We start from the raw sequence: 27,874 nt of genomic DNA on the forward strand, positions 1-27,874 counted from the left end.
GTGTTTATGGACCTTTCTGCTACTATTGGCAGATGGCTAGTACTGCAGGAAATTATCCTTAAATAAGTTTCATAGTGTTAGAATTCATGAAACAAAAGATTTATCCAACGTGTTCAACAAAAAATAATATTTGACTTAGAATTACTCAGTATGTATGGATTTCTCACAGTTAATTTTTGTTTAAGGTCACAAATGCAAATCTGCTTTGTTATTTTGTTACTTTTATGTCCTGGACATTCCACTGACCCATATGTCATTACAAAGGTATTTGAATTCCCTCAGTGAATATTGTACAATGATATTTGAGTTGGGACACATGGAATTCATTATATTTTAAGTTTTCTGAAATTTGAATATTTTCCATATATGGTTCATGTTTCACATGAAGTTTAAGTAACAAGAATTAAAATGTCAGAAAACTTTTGAGGAATTATGCTGTTAAAAAAGTAATTTTCAAGGAGTTGACATTAATTGCTTTAAGGACTACACAATAATAGTGGGGCTGAGATTTAACATTTTGGATTCCCACATAGGGCTCTGTCTAGAGAATAGTTTGTGTATAGATGGATATGCACCCCTGATACTTAAACACTTCTTTATGTAGACCTTTATTTCATGTGCTCTATCAGATTCATATGCACTTTGAATTAATTAATAAAATTAACTTATTCTTTAAAGAGTTTAGGAAGAAAGACAGCTGTCTATTTAAATCAGAGTTCTTATTTGGCAATTCATATGATCTTAGTTAATGTGCAATTTGTGTTTAAAAAATGCTAGCTGGACCTTTTAATTTTCAAATTTAAAGAACAGTATTTTCAGACCTTGTTTTGCACAACAAATCTAAAAGTACTTCTTTAAAATGTTTTGAAAAAGATTTACAATAATAAAATAAGCACAATCAGAATTTTTTTTGATGAATGGCAAGTAAATAGATGCATATTTTTTAAATTTCATTTCCATTTTTCAGTTTAAAACAAATGACATAGTGTTTCTTTAAAGCTTGTATTTCCATATTTGTTTTCTACTGACAGTTGGAGCAGCAGCAGGCACAAAAATGAAAGCCATATATCTGGCATTTTTCTTTGGCAGAAAATGAGAAATAGATCATCCTACTATATCAGAGAGTTGTCTAAAATTGTCCAAAAGTGATAAATTCCAAACTTTTAGTGTGAACATATGAATAATTATCTCCTCTCGCAATTCTGTTTTTTATTGTTTCAATTTTAGCTTTCAAACCTAAATCAATTGATTGATAATTAGTTAAAAACATGTCTCACATAGATGTGAAATATTCATTGGACCTAAATTTTAATGCTGTATGCTATTCTGTGTACTTAGAAATGGTAACATATTTGTATACATATCAAACAAACAGAAAAGAGAAGAAGGAAAATGTTTCAATGATTAAGATGGCAAAGTGAAATTCGATGTGATGTTTAGGCACTATAGCTGAAGATTAAATTCTAACTTGGCAACAAGCTGCTTCTCTGACTGAGTAACAGATTGTGGCAGCTCTGTTAACTCTGAAATCATCATTATGTTTTTTTTTTTAATGTCTCCCTCTGCTGAAGAAACAAAACTGTGACTAAAAACATGCTCATTCCCTTACTGTGGATGTATTTAAATTCCTTAAGTAGATGAATAGTTATAGATCTATTTTACATAATTATCAGCTACCACTAAAAATGGCACTTCATAGTATTAAGAATTTTATTATTCTCACTCTTGCAATCAATTCTCTATTTTTATAGGTTTATCTTCCAGCCACTGTGCGTCCATCCTTTTTATCCTATATATCAGAAAGTTCTTCCTTGTTGGAGTAGTCTAATATTAGTGTCAAATCACTTCATAACTTTTACTACAAAAACAAATTGAGCTGATTTTTCTTAAGATTGTTCTTATTGTTTTCTTCCAAAGATCTCAGATTATTTGGCCTCAATTCACTTTCTGAGGAAGGGCTATGTTGGTTGTGGCAAGTAGGTTCAAAGTTATCTATGTTATCAATGGCAATCCAAAGAAAGAAAAGCTGTGGGGAAAAAGACAATCTGTGTTTACTTACCTGAGAGATGCTCCAGACATGGGGCAGTTACCTGATAATAGTCATTATAAAACAATGTTAGATTTATTAGTATTAGTATTAATATTGTGATTTTACTTTTTTCCGCCTTTTTTTAATACAGCGTCAGCCTTTTTGGTTTTGCATTATTACTATTATATGATATGTTATTACTGTTATTTCCTTCTTATCTTTGTTTGATTTCTACCAAGTGTGGTTATTAGGTTAATTTTCAAGTCATTAGTGGAGGCTAAAAGGAGAGTAAATTCCTGAGAATGAAGAATATAAACTATAATGTCAATATTGAAAAAAAAGCAAATTTCTTTTTATAATTTCTTTTTATAAAGAAGTTAAATAATGTTGAATAATGGCAGTGCCAAAAGCCTTCAACATTTCTTTAAAACAATGAACAGAATGATCCAAGTATTTTCAATAAATTTGTAGTCATTCAACAAAAACTGGAGTTATTAAAATTTTGCAGAACAGGCCCTTGTATTGGCATCAGTTTTATTTTGTCTGGTTGGAGCCTATTTCAGCCTGGTAGTTACAAGTTATTAATTTTGCATCTTATTAATTGCAGCTTTATACATGCCAAATTATGAATAATATGCCTGGGATAAATATTTTACCTTTATTAAGGGCTTTGAGGGAAAATGAATAACTTGATTTACAAAGGAATATGAAAAAAAAGTTATGCCATCTTTCGCAATAAATCACCCATAAAATTTATGCATTAAAGTACCTAGTTTTATTACTATGTATAGTCAATTTTTTTACATTTCCTCTTCCTCTGGATGTTGGCCATAATTACATTGCCACTTAAAAATTCAAGAGATATCACTGTAGGAGGGGTGGACTAGAGAAAGAGTGGAGTTTTGAGAGTTTACTCAAAAAAGCATTCTTCTATGTGTTCTCTAATACTGGCAACATCTTTTGTAATTGCTTCTATATTATGTAGTTCTTTAAGTGAAATAGGGGCTCCAAACCTTAGCTTAAAGCTCTGCTTTCAGAATCTGGCTCCATTCTTCTAAAAACTTTAAAAAAATATTTAGGAATCTGAAAGACTATAGCAGTGTTTCTATGTTCATTTCTATAGGAAAAAAATTTGAATATTTATGTTACTTTTGATATCTACATAGCAGCAGGGAGAAGATGCAAAGTAGGAAAATACTGCTACATTTGAAGGAAAATAGTGTTGCATTAAGTACTGTTACATTTCTCAATGAAATTAAATAACCTATTACAGTTGCAAACAGCTTTTATTAAAAGACTTTATAAGTAACACACTATTTTACATTTTCTTTTTATTATTGTAAAATTTCTAATCATGGATGCTCAGGATTGTTTTATTTTCTGATTTTAATATATGCTACTATAGTTTTACTCAGTCAATAAATTGTCTCACTGTATTTTCTCATCTTTAAGAGGTGTTCCTTCCAGCAAGTCCTGGTTTTTATTTCATTTTTTTTGTGGGTTGGTTATTTGTTTGTTTTTGTGGGTTTGTTTGTTTTTTCTTTTCTTGGTTTGGGTTTGTTTTTTGTCTTTTTTATGAAGATTTTTTCTTGTTTTTGTTGGTTTGTTTGTTTTAGGGTTTTGTTTGTTTTTCTTTGTATTTTTGTTTGTTTGTGATTTTTGTTTGGGTTTTTGTTTGGTTTTTTGTTTGTTAATTTTTTGTTGTTGACTTGATCTGCTTGTAAATATAATAGTTATCTTATGGGGAGTTTTCATTTCTTCTTGCATCTTAAAAAAAAAAATTCGCTGCTCTTGCTTAATACTTTCTCTTTACTTAATGTATACCTTTACAACATACATAAGTAATAGTAAAATAGGTCTTTTTAGTAGTGAAAAGAACATGCATACCTGGGTGTTTTGGAGATGCATCACTGCCATGTGCCCCATTGCCTCCTCCAGGCAGAATGTCCATACAGGCATTTCCTACAACTCTGGGGCTGTTTTTATCCATTGCTTGCAACAGCAATTTTGACAGCAGAAATATAAAGTATGGGAGTATCTAGGATAAAGGAAAATGTTTCAAATGAAAAACTAATTATGACAAATTCACTTGCAGAACTTTTGTATAGTCACCTCCTTAGGTGTCTCATATTTTTGGCCTTTTTCTTGTTTTCTGTTTTCACAGTATATTTATCTAATAAGAAGTAATCATTCTGAATTGCTTATAAGGGAATTTTGTCTCATACCTTTCAGAAAGCAAATAGGATCATTCTTCTGTAAGAAGAATGTAACTGACCGTCCAGAAATAAACATAGTATGTTTGGAAGCAATTTTCATGTTTCCTGTTTTTCTGAATGAAAATTAATTATTTTCTTCATTTAATCTGTTCATATTAAGCATAAGTAAGATGGCAAAATTAGTATTACTGGAATTTTTAATTGCAAACCAAAATTGAATCTGGATAAGCACCACAGAGCTGCATTTTTCCTCCCTTGGTATATCAATCAATATTGTTTCACCACATATGCAGTATATTGTGGTATATTCTGATATTTTTGAATCCTCAATAGTTTTTCCTATGCTGTACTCATATCTATATCCATACAAAACTGTCTTATATTCTTCAATCTTCCATCTAACAAATCTTAAAAATTCTGACAATTCAAATCTTTATCTACACACAAATTTTAACCAAATAGATATGGGTAAATATTAGTTTCCCATAGTCATCAAAACTCCCTTATAGTCATTAGAAACAGTAATTCTAAGTGGTAGTTTGCTCCACTGTATAACAGGTAATATAACTTGTGTCAGTCTCACTTAAGGGCTTGGTAAAATCTTGGAAAAAATTATTCTGGGAATTATTGAAAAACATCTGAAGGACAACACAGTCAATGGTCACAGCGAGCAGTTCTTCATGAGGGGAAAGTCCTGCTTGACATACTTAATTTCCTTTTATGATAGGGTAACCCACCTAGTTGATCAAGGGAACCCAGTTGATGTGATATTTTTGGATTTCAGTAAATTTTTTAATACTATGTCTCACAGGATCCTTCTGGACAAAATGTCCCGCACTCAGCTGCATAAACACGTCATGTGAAGGATGAGCAACTGGCTCATGGTTTGGACACAAAGGGTGACAGTGGCTGGGGTGACACCAGACTGGGGACCTGTCACTAGTGGGGTTCCACTGGGCTCCATCCTCAGCCCAGTTCTCTCGCACATTGTCATAAATGACTGGGATGCAGGCTGGGAAGAAATACTGAGCAGGCTGCAGTTGATACAAAACTGGGAGGAGCTGTTGACTCCCTCGAAGGCAGGGAGGCCCGGCAAACAAACCTCAATAAATTAGAGTACTGGGCAATCATGAGCCATAGAAAGTTCAACTTGCCACAGGAAGGCCAAGTGCTGGATTCTACACCTGGGGTGGAGCAATCCTGATTGTATGTGTAGATGAGAAACTGGAATCAGAGCTGTGGAAATGGACCTGGGGGACCTGGTCACAGAATCACAGGATCACAGAATGACTAGGTTGGAAGAGACTTTCAAGATCATCAAGTCCAACACATGCCCTAAACACCTTAAATAAACCATGGCCCCAAGTGCCATACCCAGTCTTTTTTTGAACACATCCAGGGATGGTGACTCCACCACCTCCCCAGGAAGGTATTTCAATATTTTATCACTCTTTCTGTGAAAAATCTTCTTCCTAATATCCAGCCTGTATTTCCCCTGACACAGCTTGAGACTGTGTCTTCTTGTTCTTTCAGTTGTTGCCTGGAGAAAGAGACCAACCCCCACCGGACTACAATCAACTTTTAAGAATTTGTAGAGAGTGATAAGGTCACTTCTGAGTCTCCTTTTCTCCAGGCTAAATACCCCCAGCTCCCTCAGTGGTTCCTCACAGGGCTTGTGTTCCAGGCCCCTCACCAGTTTCGTTGCCTCCTCTGGATGCGCTCAAGCGTCTCAACGTCCTTCCCAAACTGAGGGCCCAGAACTGGACCCAGCACTCAAGGTGCTGCCTCACCTGTGCCGAGTAGACATGCAATGACCTCCCTGCTCCTGCTGGCCACACTATTCCTGATACAGGCCAATAGCAAGCTGAATATAAGTCAGCAGTGCCCTGGCAGCCAGGAGGGCCACCCTGTCCAGGGGGCAGCAGGCCCAGCATGGCCAGCCAGGCAAGGGAGGGGATTGTCCTGGTCTACTCTGCCTGGGGCAGCCTCACCTTGAGTACTGGGGGCACTTTTGGATGCTACAATATTAAAAGGACATTAAACTTTGAGAGAGCATCCAAAGGAGGGCAGCAAAGATGGTGAAAGGCCTTGAGGGGAAGCTGTATGAGGAGAAGCTGAGGGGACTTGTTCTGTTCGGCCTGGAGGAGACTGAGGGGAGACCTCACTGCAGTTACAGCTCCTTTTGAAGGGAGGAGGAGGGGCAGACCCTGGTCTTTTCTGTGTGGTCACCAATGACAGGACCTGAGGGAATGGCCTGAATCTGCGTCAGGGGAAGTTAAGGCTGGATATCAGGAAAAGGTTCTTCGCTCAGAGCGTGGCTGGGCACTGGAACAGGCTCTGCAGGGAAGTGGTCACAGCACCAAGCCTCTGGCACATAGTGTGACTCTTGGGGCTGTCTCGTACAGGGTCAGGAACTGTACTCAATGATTCTTGTGGGTTCTTTCCAACTCAGGAAATGTTATGACAGAAAATTGCCATTTTCTGTCCACTGACTGTGAAAAGAGCAATGATTAGACTGCTTACTGTTTACATGTTAAAATTTAGTTTCTGTGAGTCAGATTGAAGGAATTCAAGTTAGTCCTCTTAACCCTCAACCATTTGAAGGTCTTTCCAAAAGATTTTATGTATTAGCATAGAATAACAATTATCATGGAAATGAAGATAACAAGATTTTGTTTAATAGTGTATAATATATCTTCACAATGTATCTCCCATAAAGGAATGTTTCTTGTCACATTTCCTATATGCTTAGCCAGAAGCTTTAAACTTTCATTTATGGTTTATATCTAATTACAATTTTTTCTGACTTATTTTAGTATTAAAGAGGTGAACATTCATATTTTCTTTTAAATTGTTGTGTAAAAGAATTTGTGAGTCTAACCAAATGTATAATTTGGAGTCAAACCGAATGTATTATTTAAATAATACATTACCATATATTTTCATGGAATATTCTATTAAGTTTCCTCCTCCATATGAAATAATAATTGCATTAAAAGTCTTGCAGTTATTTTTCTTGCCAGGAACAACTGTCTCTTTTTCCTTCTACATAATTTTACCTTCATTTTGGCTTTATTAGTCTTGATTTAATAATGAAATTTCACATGTTAACCGCTGATATAATCTAGGAATACTAGAAGTTTCACCAGGAGGAGATGAAAATGTATATGGTTTTATCTGAAGCATATTGCCTGAAAATCATATGATTATTGTAACAATGGACAACCAAGGCATGAGACCCCACAGCAGGGTTTTAGGAAAGACAGATCCAACCTGATCTCCTTTTAGATGACCCCCCTAGTCCATGAGGGAAAGGCTGTTGATTTTCTCTGCCTGCAGGCTTTTCTTTGGGTTACAAACAAAAGCAACAAAGTACAATGTAAATATCACGGAATCTAGTGGATTAAGTTCCTCTCTGCAGTTCATTGTACTAGACTTTTCCAATTCCAACACAGAAATTAGGTGGCCTGGCTTTCTTTTTTAATACTGAGAAAGTTTAAACAACTAGGTTTGCTTGGATGATGCTTTTTTTTCAGGGCAAAAAATTGATTGATATGCATTTTGCCTTGATGATCACATAACAATAAATTTAAGTGGATGGAAAGTGTAGTTTTTCCATGTGTTTCTTCAAAAAAAGGAGCATAATAAAGGTTGTGCTGAAAGCTCAATTCTGACCCAAATGTTGCTTCTACCCACAAAACAGAAGAAAAATTAACTGCATCTCATGCAATGGCCAATGTTGACTGAGAGCTTATCCAGGAATACCTCCAAAAGTTAGTGTAAAGATGAAATGAATAATTTCATGGAAAATCACTGACTGTCTGCACTTTCATTTCAAGTTGTTTGCAAAAACCTTTTGTATCAAATTGCAAAGAGGTACAATGTCCTGATATATATGTACATATATATCAGCTGCAGCTACTTGCCAATACTGAACTCTAAAATGCTTGCCTTAAAATTATTTATTTATAGAAACTAAGTCCATTTTTGTACTTTATCTTAAAAAAATACAGTTTTGTAAATAACTTTTCAAAGAATTCTGAGAGATACATTTGTAATTTTCTTGGCAATTCATGACTAGACATTATGTGGAATCACAGTTTAATGTTAGTAATTTATGCAAGGAAATTCATGCTTTTAAATTTCAGTGAACCAGCCTCCTCCATGTTTTTATGAATTGGTAGTTCACATGTTCTACCTTGTTATTGGATTATCTAACAGATAGGAATGTTTATTATACTTCCAATACTAGCTATACAAATTTTATATAGTTAGATATATATATACATACAAGATATATATCGTTAATAAAAAAGGAAATATATTTCTTACTTCAACAATGAACAATTATCACCAGTTAGTGGTGGCTGGCATCTTTGTATCTCAGTATGTGATACTTTTGAAGGGTTATGGCAGTGACTTGCTCCCAAGTATGAGAAAATACAGAAGTTTCTGCACTTGTGCTCTTTCTAGGTATCTTTAAAAAAAAAATATTGCATCATTATTTGATTTATAGTAGGTAAATAATTCAAGAATGGAACGGTTAGATAACATGTGGGAATGTTTTGAAGTAACTGAGTTATTTAATTTTAATAGGTCATAAAGCTTGCTTTTGAAGAGTTTGAACTGGAAAGAGGCTATGATACTCTCACTGTTGGAGATGCTGGGAAAGTTGGTGATACCAGAACAGTGTTGTATGTGTAAGTAAATAACTTCAAAAATTTTCCTTGGAAATTTGCTGTCATGTTGTTTCTTTCAGACCAGGATACATCTACTTAAATATGCAATATTAATGTATGGAACTTGATAATTAATGTAAGCTTAAAATTCAAGTACTGTCAATGAAGATTGTTCATTACAAAGTTCACTCCAAATAATTAGTAGCATTATTATAGGCTTTAACATTAGGGACTAAATGTTCCTTTAAAAAACAACTACCTGTATAACTGTAATTTTATTCACAAGCATTCAAGAGAAAAAAAAAAATAAAAGTCTTGGATTTCAGTGAACAGAATATACAAACTGTGTAAAAAAAAAGGCATTGATTGATTTAAAAATTTGAATATTCAAAATTGGATTTGTATATAAAGTGTAATGAAAGGACATAGTTCACTTTTCAGTAAATTTAAACGTGCTTTATGGAATTATATAATATAATGTCATATACTGATGGTGTAGGAATTTAAATAAATTTGAAGGAAAATTCCAGACTACATAGCTGCTCTTAATATACAGCTCTTCAGTACAGTCTGGACTAATGGAAATAATAGAACTCTGTACAGATTCATTAATCTCATCTACCTCAACCATCTCATTTTTGATGCATTTTCTTAATTTTTCTTACTGCCCAATGAGAGCTTGGGGTTAACAAGATATTTTGCTGCCACTTTTAGAGAGTTAAGTTATCATGTGAATCCTGGTCACCAAACACAGACAAAAATTAGAAATTTGATAAATTATCAATGACTAAATAAGAGAAATTAGTGGCATTTATGCCACAATAACGTTACTGTCTTTATCCAACAGATAAAAATCTGTTGGATGAAGACAGCATTGAACACATTTGGTAAAAAATCCATTGTCGTTTTATATTTTGAAACAGTTTTAATCCATATAAATAATTGCCATTTAGTTTCCTTTACTTAATTATAGCAAATGAGTGCTCTTAACACCCACACATTTTATTTTAAATAAATTAGAATGCTTTCGACGGGAGAGATCTGAGGACAATATTTCCATTATATGTATTGGTTTATGAATATATAAATTTATTAATTACTAATTTCTGAACTCTCATATCAAAGACAGTTTTCTATTTCTTAGAAAACTAGTTTAATTTGGCTAAAAAGTTATGATGAAGAATTATTGAGTTATTTGCTCAATGCTTGTTTTTATTGGGTTGCAATACTGAGTGTCTGCCACTGAGTAAATTGAATTTTATATTCTGAGTAGCTGAAAAAAGAAAAAAAAAAAAAGAAAGCAAACAAAGAAACCCCCTGTTTTGAGGGCTTACGCAGTATACTAACAAGAAAAACATGAACTGGGAATGGATTTCCACACCTAAGTTTGTTTTTTCTTGTATTTTGCTGAGCAGTTGAATAATGCAACAGTCCTTCTGGTGAGGTTGATTTAATTACTTGTAACTCTGACAAAAGGGTTTGCATTTTTTTCTTTTTTAATTGGGATATTTTTTTGCTCATAGAGATTGCAAAACTCTTTAAGAGTCAAGTCTTTAAGTAGTAAATTTGCCATCCCAAACTTTTGTTTTCAACACTGTGCATACTTCATATGTCAAAACTTGCCAAAATTATATCAAATTTAAAACTGTCAGTTTTTTTTTTTTTAACCTTTCCATTTGAAGCCATTTAGCCTGTGACTACCTAGTTCATATCTATTTTCCATGACTGTGCAAAAAATAAAAATAAAAATTTAAAATAATTTTTTCTCATATTAATTACTATTTAATAAGCAGGACTCCAGAATGATATCAGCACTTGTAACTTTTTTCACTTTAATAGCATTTTAAAAATTTTGTTGCAGACATCCACTTTTAAATCCATCACTGGCATTTCTAGAACTAGTACGATGGTCTCACTAGAGACATGCTTTATTTCTAATCATTTCTTCAGTACATTTTTTTACTAAAGTAGCAACTGTTTTATCCCTATTACTCCACAGCCCATCATGTAGGATTATGGTACAGTTTTGGTCCTACCATCTTTACTTTAAATTGTATGCTTGATGAAAGTGAAATCGATGCAAATAAATTTATCTGCCTTTTGGGTAGCAAAATTAGCATTACACTGAAAATCATTTGAGAAACGAAATTATTAATAACTGAAATACACTGGAATATAGGAAGCCCAAGGACAAAATTGTAGTCTCATGATAATTAATAATGAATCTGAATTTTTATTGAGACAGTGTTCTTGAAGTTATTAAACACTGGGCTGTATCATGCATTATGAAATATGTTCTACTTAAACAGCATCACAGATATGTGCCACTTCACTTGCTGTTCAGAAGGGTCTTCCATAAATGCAAAGGAACGTCTCTCATAAAACACTAGGTCCACTTGTAGATATATTATCATGAGAAAGTTCATAACTAAATGTCAGAGTGATTTCCTTTAAAAAAAATTTATTAGTTGGTTGTAATAACATCTGTTACATTTAATGAGTTTTGAGCAGCACCTTGCAGTTTCTTATTAATCCCAGGAGAATGAAGGAGCTTAAAGCAATGACTTCTCTGGCTAGATTTAATTTCTAAATTTCTCAGGGCATCTTAAAGAAATAATACAGCTTTTCTTACAATCTTCAAGCTTCTGTTGGCAGACAAAATGTCCAAATTTCTGCAGAAATTATGCATAATATCACTGTAGAATCTCATGCATTTGATTCTAAAACTTTATAGCTTTTCTGATTTAGTTTGAACACAATATGCTAAAATACATATCTTTCTAAATTCAAATGTAATTGTAAGTATTTGAATCTTTCAGCTTAGCAGAAAACTGTCATGTCTCAACATATAAGCCTCAGCCCCATGCAAAATTTTTCAGTTCTCAGGTGCTGAAGACATCAAGGTGGTAGCTACCTCTTTATTGGGTGTTTTACTGTAAATTTAAACATTATAAACAAACATTTTACTGTAAACAAACTCAAACTTTATAATGAGTTTGGTCATGCCAGGATGTTTATATGCCAGTCAGCTGTCTAAAGGCAGGTCAATAAATAGGGCACCTTTAAATACTTTTTGGAAAGAAGATTGAGGGAGTTGAGAATCCTGATATATAAATGACCTGTCCTAGCACAAGCTTTCAATAATGTCTGAACTCTCATCCCTTAGCAATTGTCTGCGTAACGTCAAAACTGTAGGACTACAGCTTGAGGGGAATATGAATGAATCTTGATGTTTAAAAAGGACAAAAAAAAATAATGTGTTGACTCCCCATCTTTATTTTTTTTTTTTTGGACAAAATTGGGAAAATAATTAGGAAAAGTATTTTAGCTTCATGAAAGATAGCACTGAGATCATACAAAACCCAATACACTTTGATGAAGAGCAACTTATTTCAAATCAATTTTAGATGTTTCTTTAAGAGTCTATTGGGCATATTAATTAAGGATCTGTTGGGTTTTAATTTATTAAAGTATTGCAGATTATCTGATTTTGAGATGATTACAGACTGGGAAAAACTCAGTCAGTAACAGCATATGTTGGTAGACAGATCTGCATGCCCTAAACATTTGATCTGCTTTACCTTCTATCCTAGTTGAAGAATGTAGTTCTATCTATGGAGGCATTCTCAAGGAATAAAACCAAACAGAAACAACAACAAAATCCCAACCAAACCAGCAAACAAAACAAAACAAAAAAAACAGGCAGAAACTACCACCACCAAAAAAAATGACTGTTCATTTTATCGATTTCTGCTTTTGGCTTTTTTTTTTTTTTTTTTTTTTTTTTGGAGGGAGGGGGGAATTGTTTTCTCCCACTTCGTTCCCTTCCAAAAGTGTTGGTCCTCTTCCTATACCCACCCCTAGATGTGAATCTGAGGAAGCAATTGTATTTTGTTTGGTTTATATCTGCCATCTATGGATAGACCACTAGCATTTTGAAGGGAGAAGACTCTGCCTATTTGATGAGTTTACTTAATTCAGTTGTGGCTTTTTATTTGCTTCTTTTATTCTTTCTCTCTTTTCTTTTCTTTTCTTTTCTTTTCTTTTCTTTTCTTTTCTTTTCTTTTCTTTTCTTTTCTTTTCTTTTCTTTTCTTTTCTTTTCTTTTCTTTTCTTTTCTTTTCTTTTCTTTTCTTTTCTTTTCTTTTCTTTTCTTTCTTTTCTTTTCTTTTCTTTTCTTTTTTCCTTTTCTTTTTTTTTTTTTTTCTTGCATTCTATAGGGACGATTATATTAATTGAAAGTATTCTGTCCTACTCATAAAGACTTAGAATTTCAGTGTTCATCTTATCTGTGTTCAGAAATTATCAGTGTATGTCTCATGCATTAATCAGATTACTGAGTATAAAGAGAGCCATTTAAACAGTTGTTAGTTGGTACTGCAGTAGGTTTACACATCTAAATAGCCATTGAAAAATTTTTGCACAAAACCGACAAGTTTCCCCTGTCCTTCCTTCCATGCGTATGTAATCTTTACATTTTCTGTCTTTGTATATGTATTTCGGCAGGTATCTTCTAAACTACTTTTGTTTATGTTACTCATTGTCTGGTGAGGTATCTTTCTTTCCTAAGCTGGCTATATTATTCATTTAAATGAATGTCCCAACTTTATCAACATTCATTATTTTATCTTCAAGAGAATGTTAAATATTCTGACTATACCAAGCATCACTTTGAAGCTGTACAGCTCCCAATTAATTTAACAAGTAGCTCAGTTTTCAGACTAAGCAGCTGCTTTATTTTCATTCCTACACAGGTCAAACTGAACAATCTAGCTATTTATCATTGTTTCCTGATTTCCTTACTTATCCAAGCTAAGCACTGTTTGTGTGTTTGCTTATGCTGAGCTATAATGGATTTTTGTTTTCCCTCCTTTTCTGCACCTATAGTATCACAAAAATCAAATACTTACTAAGGCATAACTAGAAATCTTATAAATCATTTCAAGCAAACTCAGCCATTTTATCAGCAGTTCCAGGTGCTGTGTTCAGTTGTAATGAGTAAGCCCATTCTTCTCACATGGGGATTGTGGTTTTAAATTTTATTTTCAATATATCTGAGAAAGAACCCAAAATATTGTAGATATGGGATATAGTCACTTGTTCATAACCTTGATTGAAGACCGAGAGAATTGGTAAAACTTGTCTCATGCTTCCTCAGTTCTCACCTTGTTTCTGCTCAGCCTCGCCTTTTATTATGTCTTTGCATTTAAGTTTTAACAGTGTTACATCTGGTTTACTGTATTTAAATAATATGTTTTTGAAATCCATACACTGTTTTCTTGAGAAATTCTGCTTCTAGAACATTTATCTTGGTTTGGCACATCATTAGTTTTTTTTAACTGATGCCTATTGGTTTTGCATGATCAAGACTGAGGGCTGGAAGAAAGAGAATTTTTTGGTTTGTATCTGATAAAAGTTTAGTTAGTGACATTCTACTGCCACTTCTTATGTGTGACTTTTCCCACTGCTCTTTGTAAAACTGTATACCTTTCACCAAGATCTGAATGGTTTTTCAGGACTAGAACCTGATTATGCATTTGTTTTTCACTATTAAGAAGCAATCTTTCCTAATGATTCTTTTTGACACACAATTTTTTGGTATCAGAATTATAGATGTATAAGTGATACTACTGACAAGTGCTGAAGGTTTTTGATGGGATTCACCAGTTTGCCTTAATGTGTTGTATACTGCACTGAACCTATCTATACAGAGTTATCATACATTACTGTGTGAGAAATAGCAGTTTCTCTGAAATTTGAGAGATCACTGTGAGTTATTTGAATGGAGTAGAAGTGATTGTAGTAAGTTCTGGACACACAGGCTGTAAGGCATGTAAAGCAATTTTCTTCACTTTAAAAAGCATGGCAGAAAACCAATACTGATCCAAACAGGTGATCTCTCACACCTGTGATCCCTCACAACTTAATTACTTAATGGGAACTTTGGGTAGTAACAGCTTTATCAGAAATGTTTAATCATTGCTGAATGCATTCATTCAAAATATTTTTTCTATTATTTCACATTGTTCTATTTCATATAGAATAGCTCATTTTATCAGAAAAAACAGCTGATTAGAATGTGAATAGCTTAAAATGTATTTTGTGGTAGTGGTGGTGATAGTAGCAGTACTAGAAATTTATGCATCTACAAATTACTTTGCCATTTATCCTACATACAGACTCACTGGATCTAGTGTTCCTGATCTTATTGTGAGCATGAGTAACCAGATGTGGCTTCATTTACAATCTGATGACAGCATTGGCTCACCAGGATTCAAAGCTGTTTATCAAGGTATGACCTACATTAATTATTTTAAACTTATGTTGTAACTTACTTCGTTATACCCCAACAAACTAATTTCAAATAGGCATTTAGTCCTTTTACAAGCTGAAGAGTTTTTATGCTGTCTGTATTAATAGTCAATTAATAGTAAATAAAGACATGGATTTCCAAATACCTACAAAATAACTAAAAATATTTACAACTAAAAATAAAGTTTATTGTTCTAATACTTTTTGCTGGGAGGTCAGTAGAAATTAGAAATTTCTAATATATTTGAAAGTTCCTACATTTTATATTCTGCTAACACATATCACATTGGATACAGTTTGAAAAATATTGTTAATATTCTAACACTTTTTGGGATACTTATAAAACTTATTTTCATGCCTTACTGAGAATTTTCACAGACCTAAGTCAAAATTAGTATGTAATGAAAGCAACAGAACAGATATATTGTATAATATTTTGGAAATTAGGAATTTGTATAGAATTGTGGAAATTTAACTAAAAAAATGATCTAAGTCACCCTAGCCTCATTTGTGTTGCTTCTGTCCCAAAGAAATGGGAACTTTTGCAATATAAATATCTGGGGGGTTTTATTTTGATGGTGTGAAATTCAGTACCTTCTGAAGTTGATTAATTGTAGTAAAAAATACCTGATATCTCTTAGTATGCATGCATGTATTGAATTTTTCCCTTTTCAATAGTTTGTATAGACCTGCAGCTAAAAAAAGCTCTTTCTTATTAACATCTGGTATAATTTTCTGTTAATTTCCATGTTAATTAGTTCACCTTAAGGATAAGGGAAAACACTTGATACTATTTTTCAATAGTACCTTATGGGCACATATGATGAAAATGATTTGATAATAATCTTGTCAAAATTAGTTTTGTACAAAAGATGCTGCAAAACATTGAGAGACTTTTCACAGTTCAGTAACTGAAAGTAACTGAATTAGAAGAGTGATTCTTCTCCTTAAACATTGTCCATAAATCGAAGTACTCTGTCTAAGTGTTTCACATCATTTCTAGTTACCTTACTGCTTCAATTCCAAAACAGGCAAAATAAAAAATTGAAAGTTATGGAGATGTTAACCTCAAGTTTAGAAAGCTATACTTTTATTGCACTAAGGACATTAAGGCTTCTCAGAGCAGGTTTTTAGAAGTAGGGTCTGTGGCTGTGACATATTGTAATCGTTGAAAGGAATAGGAAGGGGAAATATTCCCTAGTGGTTGGCCAGGAAACATGGTGTTACTTCTCCAGACCAGTAGTTTTCTACTAGTGATCTCTCCTTTGAAGCAGGTGGTGATGATAGCAGTGATTTGGGTTATACTGACACCATTTTTTTTCCCTAACACTATTTCTTTGCCACTCACTCAAGCTCACTATTTGTTATTTCCACTTATGGTACTGATTGGAGCATGATAATCACATCAACTGTTTTACATTCATAGTTTAATTTTCTGTGAGCACACACTGCTGGATAATTTTTGAGTGTTTAATTATTATTATCTACTTCTATGCACCATGTTTTGGTTTTCTTTAATGTGAACTGAAATCAAGAAAATAAGGAAAAAAGAGGAGAAAGAAGGTGTGATTCTCATGAGGGTGGCAATCACTTCCCATGAGACTCCTCCATTAGATCACTACTGAGATTTGCAGGTCCATGACCATGAGTATAACCATATGAGAACAAGGACAATTACAGAGGCTTTTGAAACACTGTCCCAATTGCTTAAGTATAATGTACAAGAGCTATGAATGAAAAAGCAGATGCAGGCTTGTAGCCCTTCTCGGGCTAAGACATTAGAGAATCTTAAGACATTGTGCCATGCATTAAGCCTGTATAGTTTCACAGCTCAAGTATGTTTTATTGCATGAACACAATCACATACTCTTTATCTAAATTAATCATAACCCTTCTTGTCCCTTCTGTCATGATTTTATCATCTGTACTTGGGCAATTTCTAGGGTTTGTGTTTATTTAGAAAATATGTTGTCTTTAGAAAATTCATTTGTGAAATACATTCAGTGGAAATAATGATGTTAAAGTGGATCGAGAGTGTTGGCAAGAGTAATCTGAAATTTACACTGTTTCCTCAAACCTTCATTATTTCCTCCAAATTATGAACTTTACCTTCTCATAACCCTATGAAAAAGTTAAAAAATTTAAAATTTATATATCAGATGATATATTTTTTTCTGCTATAATTTCTTTCTGGTATTTCTAATGTAAATTAATCTTTTGTCATTTCTGTATTTGTCTAATGATGTTATTTTATTTAGGGAGTTCAACCTCTTACTTTTGGGGACTTTCTGCAAACACCTGAAGTACACAATGTGCGTTTTGCAGTAGCAATAGCATCTCTTTGATGAGATATATTGTTATCATTTGGCAGTTGGATTTTGGCTTTCAGTCTTGTTTTCCAACCAGTTGTGGGTAATTCTGCATTCTTTTAGTTTTTCAAGTCAATTTCAGAATTCGAATTCTAAAGTGGGAAATGTTTACAAGTTTAAAAGTATAGTAAATGTTTTAAGATGAAGGTGAATTACAGGTTTTTTTCTCTCTTTCATTTCAATGGTCTCATTAGTTTTATTAGAATTTTCTCATCTTTTATTGTTGATGAAACTTTTAACCATCTGCACTCTCAATACATTTCCTGCTTTAGGCTATGTATAAAGTTTAAACTTTTATTCTGTCACAAGTTGCCTGAATAAATCTCCTTCCTCTTGTTTAACAGTCAAAGAACCTGTCTGAAAATAGAATCTCATTTTAATTGTGAGAAAGTTAATAGATTGTGACATGTAACCGCAGGGACACATCTTTGTGATTCCAGTTAGCTAAAAAGAAGGCAAACTGCAGTCTTTGATGCTTTATACATGTTCTGTAGACACAAAGTAAACGACATCCTTATTTGAATCTTTTTTCCCAAAAAGTTGTGAGTTTTTCTCAGGATTGGGACATGATTTTTCACCCTCTTCGGATATATTTTACAGTTCACCTACCGAATCTTGACTTTGTATCTCTTAATTTTTTTTTTCTATTACTACTTAAATAATGTCGTAGTCTATAGAAAAATGTTAGTTTAACTGAACTTCATCTCACTTTAATTATTAAGAAAGAACTGCATCATTAATATCCTTTCTTACATTATTAGCATGTCCACCTAAAAACAGCATAAAACGATGCTTGTAAAGGAACTGATATGCATAACAGATTTTATGTATGAATAGTAAATTTAATCCTATTTACAACTTGCCTATGGGATTAAGAGAGAGGCAAGTCTTACCAAGTTGTTTTGCCTCTTCCTTGGCTCACTTTCAGAAACACGTTATTGTCAGAGCGATGCAGGGTTCTCTATAGTCTCACTATTCCAGTTTTTGTAGTCTGCCCTATTAATTATATTTCTTGGACTGTAGAATACAGCTCTCCAAGAGCTGGAGCTACAAGAAAAATTTCAGACATAGGTCCTGTAGAGATAGTTCCTGGAAAGAGTTTTGAATATGGGGGAATAACACTGTATTGGTGTCCGTGTATGCACTGGAAAGTGACTGACGGAAACCCAGATGGTAAAACAAGTGCTGTTAGGAGTTTTTTGACTCCAGGAAACTGACAAACAGCTACCAAGTTAGCAAATACAAGAGGTCTTGGTATTTTCTTCTGCCAGTCGTACTCAATATCCTGCATTATAAAGACACAAATAATTTAAGCATTACCTCTATGTAATTAATAGGTAAAAAGCAAGACCACAGGCATTAGTCTTCACTTTGATGATAAACTTTCTAAACCATGTTAGAACCACGTTATTATTGCTAAAATAGAAGGGTCTTACCTCACACTAAAAACAAAAAGTAAAAAAGCTGAAGAATGATCCTACCATTATTTTTTTTTAAATGTAATTTATAGACTGTATTTGAAAGTCCTTTGTTCTCTGTTATAGATCCCAGATATCTTAACAGACTGTTTTAATATCTTTCAAAAAGAATCTTCTGAAAGCATATTTTCTGTGAAAAAGCCAGAAATTTAAATTGTTCTGTCTTTGAAGAATGAGATGCATTTTAATATCACACCTTAGTTTTTCAAAGGGTCTAAACTGAAGTCCTCTCCAATTATTTTTAATGCCAGTTTTCCTTACTAAAGCCAAGATGACCAGTCATCACTCCACAGGTCTTCATAAATTAAACAAAATTACATTATACATTTCACAGCTGATACTTCATGGTAGAACTCACTAACATTACTCCATGTGTATACAGCACTATAATGTGCTATAATGAAGTTAAAATTAAAAAAAAAAAAAAAAAGAAGGGAACATTTACAGGAAAACAAAATACAGTATACAGGCTGTTGTTAAGAGAGTTTTCAGAGTTTCAGCAACAGAGCTGTTTAAAAAGTAAAGAAATTTAAAAAATGGACTGTTACTTTTAGTTGTATTTCTAATATAATTTTTTACTTATAGCTGGGTATTTACTAAGGTTATGAAAGACCTCAGCGTATTTTCTCCATACGGGGGACATATCTGAAGTCCTAGTATGCAGTGTCCTGGAAGAATACCATAAACATGCTGAATGGTAATCTTGATGAAGGCTGTTACTGATGTCCCTTGTTGAAGTTCCTTCAGTCTGAATAAATTTTTAATAAACATTAGAACAGCACCTGGCATCTTCTGACCTCTCTGGTTAAATAGGTTTAGGCTCACCAAAAGTACTTATTTTGAATTAATAAACTGATTACAGGTTTTTCACACTAATAAATATAACATGCACAGGGTGATGAAAACAACATCATGCCACCATGGTCTGGTAATATCAACAAAGTATGTTGATGTACTAAGACTATACTTTTACAAGCATGCTTTTTTTCCAGTTTGTTGCTGGTCGTGGGCTAAAGCAAGGACTTTTTTACTTACAGTATGTAAAGAATTTTTAATTTTTTTTTTTTATACACATATTTTTAAAGTTAGTTTTCTTCTTGAGCTGCATTTCTATTTTGTTTTGACCACAAGTGAAGACCACCCATGTCCAAATTTGTCCAGCACATGTGATCTAATGTAGTATTTAGGCAGTTTTGAATCAATGGGAAGATTTGATTTATGCCACTTCTTAATATTGATTCAAGCATGCATTTCCCTGTTAAGTGGATAAGTTAGGCACAGTCATTGCCATGCATATCCAGGTCAGAATAATGCAGCATGTTACTGTGACAGCAGGCCTTGTAGCAGTATCCAACAGTGGTGTTAGTTGCAGTTGCAGCCCAAAAAAAGGTCTGAAGAGGTGACTATGTGACTGAGTTTGGCTTATTCTACTCATTTTATGGGTGTGCCACATCTATATATAGGTGCTTTACGGCTGTCAGGATCCAAGGTGGATCATTAGGCTGATTCCATGCTTGTGGTCCTGCTGGCTGTACCACAATGACATAAAAGCACATGACAGCTTGAAGTTTTAGGTGTAAATGTTTTATGATTTTATTATGCTTGAGCTTTTTCTCCCATTCAACACTGTAAACCTGTAATTCTCATAAAAATATTTAATCTTTTTACTTCCAGACTTTATAACAAGTATAACAACATCTATTTTATAACCTGTTTAGAATTCATTTTTTATTCCTGACTATGCATGGTTATATAAAGTGATTAAGTTATTTCACTAGCCTATCCTTTAGTTCACAACAGTGTTATAAAATAAATCTGGTGACTCAGTGATATAATTCTAGCAGTTTATGTAATTTGAAATTATTAAGAATTCTTGGAGATGTCAGGAAGTATATCAGCTCCTGCAAGCAGCTGAAAATGTCAGACTTACAACCTTTTTTGTATTGATGTTCAACTGTGCAGTTAAGCTTGTAAGCTCTTCATTATGATTGTTTGGAAGAAGATTCTTCTTTCCACTTGAGACTAGTTGAAAAATACTTACAAAAACATATTTCAGTTGATCAGATAAATGTCAGTTATCTTTTTGGATACAATTACTTTATATAACCATGTAAAGTATTAGTAAACCTTAAATCAGTGCAGTTTTTTACAAAAAATAATGACCTTATAAATGCTATTACACTACCAGTATTGATATAAAACATTGTTACTGCTTGGAGGTTTAATAAAACCTGTGCTGAAAAAATAAACGGAATTAAGACTTTCTAGGACTTTCAAAATTAGACATGCACACAGGAAAATCATTATTTACAGTGTAATGCTTGGAAAGAAAACAGATTTAAGTAATTCAGTGAAAACTCTGAGTTTCTTTCGCTTTAACCTTTTCTCTCTTTCAAAAGTTTCACATATATTAAGTGTGCTTTTTGTATTAGGTTTGTATGTTTTATAATTCAGAACATTATTCAAATGTGTCTTTATGGAGAACAGTCAATAAATATGTTTCATGTGAATATTTTTATTTATTAAAGCAACTTGGTTCTTTGAAGAAATGTCTGAGTTCCATCATGATACTGTATTGAATGAATCTGTATTGATACAAAAGGCAAGTTAGTTGTTTGGATGGGCAAATGTCAGTCAATTTCTGCCACAGTGTGTTATCAATCATTTTCAGAGGCTTCCCCATGTTTTTGTCTGACCTTTTTAGAGTACACTGTTCAGATAAGCCTAGAACAGGCATTTCTCCTTTGCAGCATAGCTGAATTTTCTTTCAATAAATAAACAGTACGACCAGTAGGTTGCTAATAGAGTTGAAAGAGGCACACTAAGTTACTGAAAATTTCTGCAGCAGTTTCAAAGAAATTTTTAATAGTGGGAATGTGTTTGCCTGAGTTTTGTATAATATTTTGGATGGCAGAGAGAACACACTTTTCGCCTAGAAAATACACATGAGCTTGAGGAACATAATATAAAAGTGATATGCTTTAACTTGTTGAGTGTTTTGCATATTTATATATTAGCAGACTGTAGTGGATAAGACCAAGTTTCTGTCTCTACCACAATCCTTTACTAAACAATGCCAAACAGAAGCTCAGTGAAGAGAATAAATAGGAGAAAGCATGCAGCAGCCTTTAACTCTCATTCTGCCTCCTAAATTAACAAAATACAAAAAAAAAAAAATGCCCAAGAGTCAGAGTTTGACTCACAGGATTTTCTGTGCATGTATGAGCATGATGTCAGCATACTAAGTGCTTTTTGTGATACAACACAAGGTAACTTTATTAAAGAATACTAAATGAATATTCTCATTATAAGCTGAAGAAAAGATAAAATGACCCTAAGACACAGTACACAAAACCCTGCTTCCAGTTAAAATTTTATAGTAGCCATTTAAAAAATACATTTATATGTATTTATAGATATATAAAGGGTATTTCACATATTAGAATAATTTCAAAGAATCTGAATAGTCTGTTCCCTCAAAATTTACCCAAAGTTTTCCTATTGTGATGTTTTTGTATGTGTATTGGAATACATTTTATACCATAAAATTAATTCAGTAATTTTTTCATAAACTTTTAAAATATTACAGCTAATCTTTACTGTCTTTATATATAAAGATGATGTTCTGGTTTTTAAGATAACCCAGCTCTAAAAGCTGGTGTTGTTTTGATGAAATACAGTGATAAAACCCTGCAAATAGGAATTACCTTTATTTTTTGAAAATGTCTGTTGCATCTGCAAGCAGATGCTCATAAATGTTAAAACTAACGAGGTACAATAATTTTAAAGTACAGATTTAGCTGTGTAATCTACTTTAAATCCCAATGTAAGTGCTCTCCTTCAGTGACATTTTGACTTTTCATAACTACAACTTAATCTTTGAAAGAAGAACACAAATCCACTGGGGAGGATTAAATTGCAGTGATCTGAGGACAATGGCACACCCGAGTGAGTAGTTTTGTATCAGCATTGATGAGAGAGACAGGGAGGCTGAGAAGTGGTCAGAATCTGACTTTATTGTGGGCTACATATGCTTATATACTATTCTAGGAAGGCTAGTAATGTTTTACTATAATGATGGAGTTAATCATTACATAAACAAACTTATACATTTTACAATATCTCTTATTTGCAGAGCTTGATGTAATTTTCTTTTCTGATAAGGGGGATCAGAGGTGCTCTTCATAGGCAGGGCAGGACATACAAAGGTACAAAGGTGCCTGCCCAGGGCTTTATCATCAGAGTGTTGGTGTATGACATCAGTGTTCTCCATAAAAATTTTCACCTGCACTGATTTCATCCAAATCCTTGGAGTCTTGATTTATGTCCACTGTAGACCACCTCCATCACTGCTAATTTCTAGTATAGGGTCTAAATTTATTTAGTAAAACTGGTGTCTTAGGAATGCTGTATTGGAATTCTACACAACCAACATAATGATTATTTTATTAAGAAGACTCATTTTAGCAGTTATTGAGATTTTAAAAAGATCTGGAATTTCTTGTTCATATCCATTTTTCCATCTTCTTAAGCTGGGCTAGATTCCTATTATCATCTCACTAAAGTAAATTGCAGGTTTTAGGATTTTGGTGTTTATTGTATGATTTTCTTTTAGCAACTAACACCATGAAGAAAAAAGATGGTCAGGTTTGGGTCATTAAACAGTTTCTGCATCATTTGTGCCTTCATTAAAGTATTTATTGAATTTCTTAAATATCACTGTTAATTACTAAGTGACATGATTTCAAATGCAAAATTATGTTTGAATCTCAAGTACTATTGAAAACACCATACTGGTAGTTGATATAAAGAAAGATCTGTGGGAAATATTAAGTAACAGATGAAGACTTTGATTCTGAAATACAGGTGTCTATTAGTAAGATCTCTATAATGAACATTTATTTCACTAAAGAGTTCTTCCAAGTTCTTCAGTACTTTTTATCTTTCCCAAGTCCTTTCAACCACTGCATGATTTATCTATTGAGCTCATAAACAGACATAAGTTTTACACTTTGACTGAAATTGATGTGACATACTAACACCTCCACTTGTTGCAAAGTCAGCACATCCTTCAGAGCAGCTTTTTTATATTGCACTCTCATTTTATTAGCAATTTAGATTAAAGGGGGTTGTTACTCAAATGAAATAATGGCTTATTTTAATGTTGTTGTGAAATTTGAGAAAAACAATACTTCCTAATCTAAAACATTATCAAGAACAAATTTCATTGTCCATTTTGTGCATTTGATTTCTTTGTTGAATATATGGCAGCATATAAAAAAGTCCATTCAGACTCTTTATTATGCATGAGAATTACTGAATTCAGTTACCAAAAGGTACAATATCTTAGCATTGTGTGTGTTTGAATATGAACACTTCTGAAAACTCAATTTTATTCTAATCATGGAGAACTAGCAACATTTACTAGAAAACTGATCATCTGAAATAGGGAGTCTTGCTGTACTCAGAACATCACTTATAAAAGATTGTAGATTGAAGGTTTCTAAGTGAATAAAGTAATTAACTCGATTAAATAGGATATATTTGCAGCTGAAGCCGAATTCAATGCGCTGACTGTCAGTGAAGAACAGTTTGGTACTGCCTTGTACCTTCACCTCTCCTCTGACCTTTCTCAGCCAGCATAGCCATGGCCAGGCCTCTCTTCAGTAGGACATTATGCAACCTTCTTGGAAAGATTTTAAAAGAGCATTTCCTTTACAATTCACTTGTAGGCTTGGCATTAGTAGTCTTTTCAAAGGGTCTTTATTTTTCCTTTCAGTGTCCAAAGAATACTGTGATGATGAAGGAACTTTTAGAAAGCAGAGTACTATTTACTTTAAAACAAAATCATCACAAAAAGATGCAAAAGAAAGCAGTAGATGTTTTACAAATACTCCAACAGTATCAGTTTTAATATAAAAAATAAGTGAAGCATGAGTCCTTGTAAATATATATGTAGACTGTTTCCAGTCTATATCTCCAGGTATGCCTGTTGATGTATTTTTCCAATCATTTGAAAGAAAAGAAATTTAAGACCATTTCTATCAGGTAGTGAATAAACTTGGCTTTGTTTCAATGCTAGTGAGTGATATTAGCATGTGTGCACTTGCACAGACTTCCTTGCAGAACTAAGAGTTAAAGTACTTCAAAAAGAAAAAAAGCCGGAAAATATAAACCATTTTTGATATTTCCTATGATTTGCAGTACTCACCACATTTCAATCTATCTGTCTTTGATAATTCCAGGGTCTTAATATTTTTTGCCACTTTCAGTTTTCTAATGACCTCTGAAACAGTAAAATATTTTTATACAGTCACCTTTATGAAGAACATGATAAAAAAGCTTTTGTCTGTTAATTTTTCTATTGTATTGTATTAGCATGCTGTAGAAAAGATGACTGAGTTTTGGTGAGTATAAATTCTCAAGTTTATTCAGCTTGCAACTGAACTTTGCTGGACTGTGTTTCCAAATATCATCATAATAAATTTGGTTCGAAATCTAATCAGCTACTTGGAACCATGGCCAGAGGTTCCTCCTGTGTGGTTTTTTTTGGTAAAATTAATATGCAGAGGAAAGAGGGGGAATTTTAGCAGATTTTTAGCAAGAGTCAGATGTAAAGAACAAAATTCAATTTTTTTCTTTTTTCTAATTTCCATTCATTCACTTAATTCCATTCTTAATTTCAGCTCACAATATGCTCAAGAAAAGTGGGTGCAACCTATTTATTGGGATTGTCTTTTAATCTGCCAAGATTGAAAGTATATAAAATAATCCAACTATGCCTGATCTGTTTGCTTCTCTACACTATGGAAATTTGGATGTGCTTTCATCAGAACATGTTCCTGATAGGAACAACATTAAATAAAATTTATATTCCCTCCTGGCTTGTGCAATTGGGAAAAAAAATCAAAACTGAAACCTCAAAACCAGCAAACCAAAGCAACACTCTACTTGTCAAACACTTCTTAATTTTTTTTTGTTTTTTTTTTTTAATGAACAGATTTTAATTGTATCCTGATTTCTCTATGAAGGCCACAGTTAAGCTTTGTTATATAGTAACAGACACAGGATTTCCATGTAGCAGTTTGCTGGGGTTTTTAGGTTTGTGCAGTAAACTTCTACAGACAAACAATATTCAGAGAGACTTTTTTCAGCAAAATAACCATTTAATACAGTTAAATCCCCATCATACCCCAACCTGTCCTCCTTCTTTTTTTGTTCTGAGTGTGAAAATGGAAAACCAAGATATTGAATGGAATTTTAAGACTAAGTCCAGTCTATCTATGCAAAGTCAAATAGATGAAGACTCCCCTGTGTGCCTCTGAAATTTCAGTTTTTAATTGCTCTCACTGAAAAAAAGCACATGAATTTTAGTTGTTTGTTCATTTATTTTTGTGAATTTTTACTATGACTACAAAATATTTACATGTACATATGGGTATGTTTATATGAAATAGCTTCCAGACTGAATTCTAAGCTGTGAGATTTCCTTTACTTGTCTGCAGAGTAGTTTTGTGTTATGTTGTGGTCCTCAGAAAGTGTGTTTTATTTGGAAAAAAAAAAAAACCCTCCTGTTGTTAAACCTTGGCCATGTTGGCGTCTTTGGAAAGAGAAGGAAAGTTTGTCTTCCTTAATCCCACCCCAGAGCTCTTGGGTGACCAACAGGACAGGAACCAACATAAATGAAGGCACAGCAGAAAAAAAAAAAAAAAAAAAAAAAAAAAAAATATTGAAACATACAAGATATAGATAAGAACATAAAGAACTTTTCTCTAGATGAAAAGAGTGCCTATGCAATAAAGTCTCAAAGTTAATCAAAGAGAGAAACTTTGAGATCTTGAGAAATTGTGCATTGCCAAAAACAGTTAAGAGATGCTGGACTGAGTCCAACGCTAGGAGGCAGGGTTTGTCCCGCAAGGGCAGAATATAGGAGCGTAAGGCCTAAAGATGTTTTCTCTTTTCCTTTTTTTTTTTTTTTTTCCTTCAGAAGAATATTTTTGGAGCAATACTTCATCCTTCTTGCTTCTTTACTGAAATAGAATAAGGGAAAATTATTTGGATGTCCACACTGTGCCAATATTGGTACATTCAGTTGCTTCCAAAGCTAACATTTTCCATTTGAGCACTTACTGCTTCTACAACTGGCATTAGAAAAGTATTGAGCTGAATCTCCAGCAAATCCACACCTGATTTTAATCTTTCGTTTTGTATTATGGATCTGTACTTATCACTCCTGGTCTTTAAAGTGGAGGCACACCCACTGTAAGGTACTGAAGTGGATACTCAGGGAAAATAAGGTCTTCCCATCTAACATGAATTTTATTTTCCAAAATTCTCAGCTGCCATAGGCTTGAGATTTTGGTGAGGGTTTATTTTAAGAGTATGAGAAAAAGCAGTGGGTACACATGCTTGAGAAGACTACACCTGTAATATATGTCAGGTAAAAGCATCTTGAAATAGTGTGGCAGTGTTGTTTACCTATTTTTCCGTAATATTTCTGTAACAAACTGTTAGGATTGGGGTTAAAAAGTATAGATTAGGCTAATTGAAGAAGTTCTATTGTCTAGTGATTATTCTTTATTCACGTTTTTTCTTCAAAATACTATAATTATTTAATTGCAATCCACTTAATGTGTGCTAAATTTATTTCCTGTTATGCCAATTCTTAATTAGAATGCCATGTTAACTAATGGTATATGTTTATCTTTTAACCCTTTAGAAATAGGGTTTTTATGTCAGTGGTTCCATCACTTTGCTAAGGATCAGTGTTGGCTTTACAATCCTCTTACAAA

The 27,874-nt window shown here is 33.2% G+C and overlaps 1 protein-coding gene across 1 annotated transcript in view; it reads left to right on the forward strand.

Moving 5' to 3' along the window:
• Nucleotides 1–27,874, forward strand: part of CSMD1 (CUB and Sushi multiple domains 1) — a 1,067,000-nt gene that overhangs the window by 778,283 nt on the left and 260,843 nt on the right. Inside the window, exons 11-12 of the mRNA XM_059842787.1 lie at nucleotides 8,842–8,945; nucleotides 15,103–15,215. Coding sequence (XP_059698770.1) covers nucleotides 8,842–8,945; nucleotides 15,103–15,215 — 217 coding nt within the window. The remainder of the gene's footprint in view (nucleotides 1–8,841; nucleotides 8,946–15,102; nucleotides 15,216–27,874) is intronic.

Source organism: Haemorhous mexicanus, chromosome 3 (genome assembly GCF_027477595.1).
Source record: "Haemorhous mexicanus isolate bHaeMex1 chromosome 3, bHaeMex1.pri, whole genome shotgun sequence".
Taxonomy (NCBI): domain Eukaryota; kingdom Metazoa; phylum Chordata; class Aves; order Passeriformes; family Fringillidae; genus Haemorhous; species Haemorhous mexicanus.